The sequence below is a fragment of the Anabrus simplex genome, chromosome 1 (assembly GCF_040414725.1).
Source record: "Anabrus simplex isolate iqAnaSimp1 chromosome 1, ASM4041472v1, whole genome shotgun sequence".
NCBI classification, from domain to species: domain Eukaryota; kingdom Metazoa; phylum Arthropoda; class Insecta; order Orthoptera; family Tettigoniidae; genus Anabrus; species Anabrus simplex.
The window spans coordinates 1,082,056,253-1,082,064,770 of record NC_090265.1 but is presented as its reverse complement, the minus strand read 5'-3'; the positions used below and the strand labels follow the sequence as shown (position 1 = coordinate 1,082,064,770).

At 36.8% G+C, this 8,518-nt stretch overlaps 1 protein-coding gene across 2 annotated transcripts in view; it reads right to left on the bottom strand.

Annotated features, from left to right (window-relative positions):
- Positions 1-4,255: 4,255 nt before the first annotated feature.
- Atac3 (Ada2a-containing complex component 3) overlaps positions 4,256-8,518 on the bottom strand; it is a 245,471-nt gene continuing 241,208 nt past the window's right edge. For both annotated transcript variants that reach the window (XM_067137218.2, XM_067137219.2), the window contains exon 10: positions 4,256-5,134. In XM_067137218.2, coding sequence (XP_066993319.1) covers positions 4,973-5,134 — 162 coding nt within the window. In that variant the 3' untranslated portion in view covers positions 4,256-4,972. The remainder of the gene's footprint in view (positions 5,135-8,518) is intronic.

Here is an 8,518-nt window from a genome sequence, read left to right as displayed (position 1 = left end):
TGTGGGGTTATAAGGAAACCCCAAAAACCAATGGCAGCACCAAAATGAGGCGTACTAGGCAAGATGAGGAGTGAGGTAGTTTGCCGTTGCTTTCCTCACTGGGTCAGAAAGTACTATTGCAGCATGACTGACCCTGTGAGCAGCTCCTTTCATAACATTCAGAAGCACTAGTCGTGCTCTGAATGTCATTACTCGGCATTACCCATACAATGTGAGGATAGAAGAAGAAAATCTCTATTACATGCAACAGAAAAATCTGTATTACAGTCACAGGTTTGAAACCTGATCTCTCTGATTTAGTCACCGTAACAGAATAAAAAAAATCATGAATTAGAATTCTGATCTCTCTGTTCGGAGTTAGAATAAAAAATCTCATATAAATGCAATACATGGATTCGAACCCTGATCTCTCTGATTAATGCTAGAATAAAAAATACCTCATTCCTTATTCCGTGTGTTGTCTACAGTACACATGATTCAATATAACATTAACTTTATGACCCAAGCAAATAGTCACTATAAATATCTCTCTCTATTACTGTCATGGATCAAACTCTGATCCCTCTGCTGAATGTCAACAGAAAAAAATTGTATTTGAGTTACAGATTTGAACTCTGATCACTCTGATTTTGTCATCGCGACAAAATAAAAACATCATGGATTCAAAGAACAAAAAATAAAAATACCTCACTCCTTAATTCGTTTGCTGTCTACACATGATTCATGACACAAACACACAGTTACCATAACAGAAAAAAATTACATGCACTGAAACTCTCTGATGTATAAGATAACAACAGATACACATTATAACAAATGCACTACTTCTTATTTTCGCTAGTGCACTTCTTTGTGTTACATGCACACATAGCACACTCTATCGTAAAACCGAACACACACAAAATACGGAATTGATTGTTACACACAAAAAAGTTTTTGTGGGACAAGCAAATGCTGTGAGCTAGCCCTTACACACGTATATTTCATCACTACGCGCAAACATACGAGTTTAATTCTCTGCACACTTCATTCACATGCACACAGTAAAAAACTTAGATATAGCAATCACAAATTTTAGTATTTAATTTTGATTACCTTAGATACTTACATGTGAAGAAGGGAACAATTAAATAATATTTTAAGATTTTTGTATATGGGTGTGTACTCTGCGTGTAGCCATAGAAAGAACTGAACGAGATAGTGTGAGATTCTGCCTGCATGTCGCTGGCATGACCGGATGTATGAGTTGGCATACGCACGCAGCACTTTTATTCTTAGCATACACTTCCATACAGTACTGTGAATTATAATAAAACATTTATCACATATAATTTAAAAATGATGTGTCGTGGTGTAGGGGTTGAGATATTGAAAAAATCTGTAAACCAATGATTTAGACAAAGAGCTACACTCTGGAAACCTCGCCATATTAGCAGCCGTAAATACAGTTTTACGTGGTTTCGCATTTGCCTCATCAGACAAATATGTTGAGACTGTACCTTAATTTAACACTACGGCCGCTTCCTTTCTACTCCTCGGTGTGTGTAAAGCAATTTTCTAAATACTAATAGCATGTAGCCACTGGAGAGACTGGTGCTGGTCTTTTAGATTTGACGCCCGTAGGCGACCCACGCGTCGTGATGTGGCTGACCCGGGATCTCTGTGTCTAAAGCCCACGTTGTACTCCTCATTCGCAGCTGCTAATGGAAAAATCAGCGAGCAAGTTGGCCATGCGGTTATGATCTCATATATATATATATATATCATATACATTAGAAAGAAAATCTCTAACCTGACCAGGGACAGATCACCGGCTACGATGGTGCGACGTTAAACGATTTTAACACGACAAATCCTCTCATCCGTTAATCAATTCTGACACTGTTGAGCGGCGAATCGAACCCGAGATTCTCTGAACCGGAGACCTCAACGCCGACTATTCAGCTACGGGTCGCATAATAATGATAGCCGGACTGGATGGCTCTGACAGTTGAGGCGCAGGCCTTCCGACCACAATTTGTCAGGTTTGATCTGGGCTCAGTCCCGTGGAATCTAAATGTGGTCAAATACATCAGCCTTGTGTCGATAGATTCACTGGCATATTAAAGAACTCCTGCAGGAGTTCTCAAAGATGCAGAACGACGCTATTAGGGACGTTGGGATGTGAATATGATGGTCGATTACTGTTGGTCGATTGCACGAGACGACCCTTCTAAAGATCATTCAAGAACTTCAAAACCCGGAAATTCCACGGAAAACGGGAAGAGACGGAGGTGTGAATCTAACCTGCACATAATGTAAGTAACAAAACTATGTATGTTTAACCATGTAATTTTTATTCAAGGTACGGTTATATCAATTTAAAAGCGACTGTACAGTTGAAACTAAATAGGCTCTTTATGCTTCAGGTTCACGAATTTCAATATACATTAAAAATATAATACATACTATTTACTTGCTTACAAAGCAGCAATTTATGTGTATTCAGTGCATGAAAAATATGATTGCGTTTTGCAAGCTGAAATTTACATTAATACATCAAATTTAACGAGCCTCCATGGCTGAGACGGCAGCACGTCGGCTTCTCTCCGCTGGATACCGTGGTTCAAATCCCGGTAACTCCATGTGAGATTTGTGTTGGACAAAGCGGAGGTGGGACAGGTTTTTCTCCGGGTACTCCGGTTTTCCCTGTCATCTTTCATTCCAGCAACACTCTCCATTCTCATTTCATAGCATCTATCAGTCATTAATAAATCACTTTGGGAAACTAGGTGGGTTTTATGAATTTCAATAAGACTTACATTCAAGACATTTTTGGATTCTGGTTGTAATTGTTTCCTTTCTGTCCGATTCACTGTATCTGTATCCCAATGTTTATCCCGTGCCCTGCTATCCCATTCACATAGGAAACAGGGAAATTTTGTATAGCCTTTTTGTTGTCCCAGCAACAATCCAATGATCTTCAAATCACCGCAAATTAGCAACAATCCAATGATCTTCAAATCACCGCAAATTTGCCACCCATGCTCGCGATATTTAATTTTTTCAAGCACCAACTTTAAGGTCTCGTATGTTTCAGACATATTTGTGGACTGTGCAAGTGGACGGATGCCAGAACATTTGTATTATGAAGCAAAACAGCCTTTAAACTTATTTTGGAAGAGTCAATAAAAACACGCCAGTTACTAGGATCATACTCTTTCTCTCCCATCGACGTAGAAGATTTGAAACATCCGTACAAAATACAAGTTCATCTTCTTGAGTATAATACTTTTGGACTGTTATCTTTGAAAGGAAACTGCTTTATCAGTCCATCATAAACATTGCATAAGGGCTGGGGCTTTTAACACGTCTGTTTATTCAAGTGGTCTAAGATGAAAGACAAACTCTCAACTGTCGTATCTTCAATCCTACATACCTCGCGGTCTATTGCATATCTGGGGGAGTTTGTTATGAATTTACCAGAAAATCCCCAACTACAAAATGAAAATTTACACAGCAATAAACCTATAATAAAATGCAAACAATAACAAATCAAATCACATAATTGTATTCTAAAAAAAGTAGCGCGAGAACATCTCTCAACATTACATCTTACGAATTCATGCAGATACTAAAACACCAAATTGCATCAAAACTAGACGTGAAAGGAAAAAAATAGCACCATTTTCGGAATCAGGGCAGCGATTTCCATAAGAATTACATATTTTCTATTTTACCGCAAAATCATGTTGGCTAGTGTTATTAAAGGATGCAATGGGAATATGTCCCCTAATATGTGTATGTACGTTCAGTCCGTCAGCAATGCTGCTGGTGGGATCCTCAACAGCTCTGCCATCAGCTGTCATAGATCACCTAGGCATCACTGAAGAGGCGTACTAAGGAAATGAGGAGTGAGGTAGTTTCCCGTTGCTTTCCTCACCGAGCCAGAGTTGCTATTACATATCAGTCTGCCAAGCCCACTGAAATGCATACACCAACCGACACTATGAGCAACATTTTCACACCATTCATAGCAGGGAATTAGCATTACTAGCATCGCTCATACCTCGGTCACTTTCATATAGTCAAAGGCAAGGATAAGACAGGGACAGATCTATGAAAGTAACAAAATTGCTCTAGCCTATACCAGAAGACATAGTGCACTGTAAACATTAGGTCCTGCCAGCAAAGGCGGCCCTAATATGTACCTAATGTAATTATTTGTTGAAGTTTTAGACATTTAAAGATTTGTATGGTATTGAATAAGGTGGAACTTCAGTTGCTTCCTTTTAAGGAATATTTTATATAATAATGAACATGGCTCGAATATGAGAAAAATTATAACTTTGTCCTTCCTAGGTTTATAGTGAGTAAAATTGTATTTTCCAAAAACAATTCCAAAAGCAAATACTTGACATTCAGGATGTCTCATTTCAGGAAGAAAAAAAAAAAAGAAAAAAAAAAGTGGAATGTACTTCCAGATCTCTACGGAGCCTCTATCATGGAATGTCTAGTTTCACAACTCCCTTCATTGCACTACAGAACATAAAAAGAACCAACTCTTCATAAAACTCTTCTTTCAAAGATACCATACAGTGTTTACATTTGTTATGCACGAAGCAAAACTGCTAATATCTTCTAGTGTGTTCTATTATTCTTCTTCATGAAGTTTTAAGCCATGATTTAGAATATAACATTTTTATGTTCAGCACAAAATTAGTGCTAGTGAGGGATTTGCTTTACATATTGACAAGGTGGCATGGTCCCCAGAAATACAAAGAAATTAAATCTACACAGAAAATCACAGGAAACTCAATCAACTGCAACATTCACAACACTGTATTCAAAAAATGGTAGATAATGTACATGTATTATGCTGGTTTCATAACTCGTAAGATGATGATCATCTTTATCGCAGATCAAAATAACTTAAAACTATTTCATAACTGTTTTTCAGTTCAATCTTAGAGAAATGTCTTAGTTCACACGTTCACTTGGCCTGAGTCATAGACTGCAGCTGCCGCTTGTACTGTTCAGCTTCTCGCTCTTTCATGCTCAACAGCTCTTTGTACTCTTCTGCTTCACGCCGTGCTTCTGCTAGTTGTTTGGTGATGGCTGCCAAGTCTGTTGTTGATGCAAATGTAATTGTACTCTGGAACATTATACAAAAGATTCAAAACAAAATTCACTGAACAGAGAACACACCTCAAAAACTTTCCTATGGAAAATAAGGTGACAAACACTAGGAAATGTGACTGAACAAAACATTTGGTACAGGAAAATGATTTAGAATATACACTTAAAAGTACTAGACAGCCAGAAACACAGTTATTTTTGACTACACTGTTCAATACTTCCATTATTATTATTATTATTATTTTTTTACAAGTTGCTTTACGTCGCACTGACCCAGATGGATCTTATGGCAACTATTGGATAGGAAAGGACTAGGAGCGAGAAGATAGCAGCCGTGGCCTTAATTAACTTGGATCCACCCAAGATTATATTTTTTGACAATCAACTTGTAACTTTTAGCATTGGATAATGTGCATATGAAGATCCCGGAAAAGCTTTAATTTTATTTTTTGACATGTAACTTCCGAGAAAAGGCCACTGCCATATTTGGCACACTGGGTGATAGTGCTGTTTTTTGTTTCATATAAGCATTTGGCTTACTGATATGCTTTCATCCAGTACTTTATTTTGTAAATCATCAGTATACAAGTTTTTCTTCAATATTTGCATACCGTAAAGTGGGGTAACTTCGGCCATACAGGGTAACTTCGGCCACTGACGAATAGCAACACTTATTTTCTCCTGCCTCCTAAACTGAAAAAGATAAACCACTTGCAACAACTGAAATGCATGTACGATAGAATGCTCTATCAACACTCGGTAGTCCAAAGAACATTGGCGGGCTCATTTTTGAGTCAATCCATTTTTTTCGCACCCCCGACTATTGTCTTGTCTGGTAACAGCGCAAAACAAACTGTTCTCTAGCCCCAGCATTCGATTCTCCATTCCAGTGGTTTATGTGGTCAAAATGTAAGTACGTCTGGTAACTGATCAACCTAATATGATGCATTTTATTCAAATAGGTTCTTCAGGGAATAGTTTTGTGATGAAAGTTGTCCACTTCCGGGGTAACTTCGGCCATGGCAAGAACGTACAGGAAAACATTACGCGGCCGCGAGTTTTGTAATTACCAGCCTGTTTACTTCAAGAATGCTTTAGAAGAGATTAATAAAGCCACAATAACAATAAATGGAGAAGTTTATCCCGACAGGGAGGAGAAAGACGGTTCCTATTTTCAATGATAAATAGACGGAAATCAGTTGACATGGACGAGGCGCAATTAAGAACTTGATTTACGGCCCAGATATTTTCTAATTTAGAAGACAGTGTATTATGAGAACAGTCTATAAGATTGCTTCTTTTCCGATCTCCTTTTCCCTCCATACTATTGAGCTTTATTATTTTCATACTTTTTATTTATTATCTTTTGTACCATTACGAATAATTACGCAATGCAACACGTAATTTGTAATATCATACAATGCTTGTATGCTTAGGCTAAATAAAATAGTTTCTTCTTTGTGAAAAATGTGAATTTGATCACTATACATCTGTTTCACCACAAATCGTGTTCATTATGTTCATATTTAGAAATGAAGAACAAACATGGCAGAACTTATATTATATTTTTCAGAAAATTAGAGGGAATATTTCACATTTTAATTTTAAAAATATACAAGAAAGTGGCCATATGTTACAAAAATAATGTTGTTCCAGAACTATTAAAAATATCTAGATGTTGGATTTTTGGCGCCAGGGATGATTTTATAGGGGTTGTAAATGACCTGAGTTGTTAACTGTATGAGGAAATGAATTTATATTTTAAATAATAAAATTAAATAAAATTAAATACATATTAAATAAATAAAATTAAATAATAAAATCTAAAACTTCACAAGCTACTCAAATCTCTATTATTATATTGAGAGGCAATCAGACAGTCTGTATGAGGAATTATAGCAGCGATCTTGACGGTGAAGTTAGTTACTGCTGAGTTGTTGAAAGTTATTGGAGTTATGATGTAGCACGGTTATGTTTGTAACCACGTGTGCGACATGCTTGTAAGCAGTCATATGTTTTATTTGTGCTTCACTGTTGTCATCTCGATGTGCAGCGATTAACATGTGTCTCTAAATGGCGGTTTGTGATGTGAAAGTTTTGTTTTTTACAACAGTGATTAAGGTGTTTTGTTTGTTTGTGTGTTGTGTGTTTTGTAAATATGTACAAAGATAAGTCACCTGTTCATGAGAGTGTTTTGTTTGTTTGTGTGTTGTGTGTTTTGTAAATATGTACAAAGATAAGTCACCTGTTCATGCATGTGAGTACTGCACTACTAACGGTGCTGTTCTGAAAGACAAGTACACACTACTTATTATCTTTGCGCGTATGATAATCAGTAAAACAGTCTACACAAACCTACACTGCACTTGGTACACTGGGTTCTAGGCCTAGCAAGGCAATTTTCTGATGCAGTTCTTCTTCTCTTCACTCCTGGAATTGTAGAAGGCTAGTGATGCATTCCATCATACCAAAGTTCCTGCACTGCATTATATCCGAAACAGTGAGATCTGCTGAACCAGGGAGCAGCTTAGTAGCATATGGACAACTGCTCGTTGAAAATCAAGGTGAGAAATGTCTTCTCCAGACATGTGTTTCAGCTGCCATGCATTATGCATGACTACATCGACGAGCCAGGCAAATATTGCCCACCACCACTTTTTTCCTCGTATTCCGACTCGCACATCAGTCAAGTTACGACCCATACTGACGCAAGTGCGATTGCAGTTATAACTTGAAAACAATGTTCTCTCACCCATGGGTAACTAACACAAATATCGAGCTCAAATAAGCATGATTATCATTATTATTATTATTATTATTATTATTATTATTATTATTACTACTTGTATGTATAGCTATGAAGTGTTACATCCATTTATTATTATTATTATTATTATTATTATTATTATTATTATTATTATTATTATTATTATTATTATTATTATTATTATTATTATTATTATTATTATTTACGTAGCTGAACGATCGTATTGTGTGTGAGGTTAAGTCATGAAAGTATTATTTACGTAGTTGAATGATCGTGTGGTGTGTGAGGTTATGTCGTGTACACAGATAGACATTTAAATCAGTTCGGTTAATGTAAATACCTGTAAATTGATATTATAATTTATTCTTATCTGTATATATACATTGTAATCCATAATTGTGAAACACGCCTGGCCAGGCACCTATATAACGAGACGATCTTGACGGTGAAGTTAGTTACTGCTGAGCTGTTGAAAGTTATTGTTTGGAAGTTATTGGAATTATGATGTAGCAAGGTTATGTTTGTAACTAAGTGTGCGACATGCTTGTAAGCAGTCACCTGTTTTATTTGTGTTTCAATGTTGTCATCTCGATGTGCGGCGACTGGCAGTTGTCTCTAAATGGGGGTTTGTGA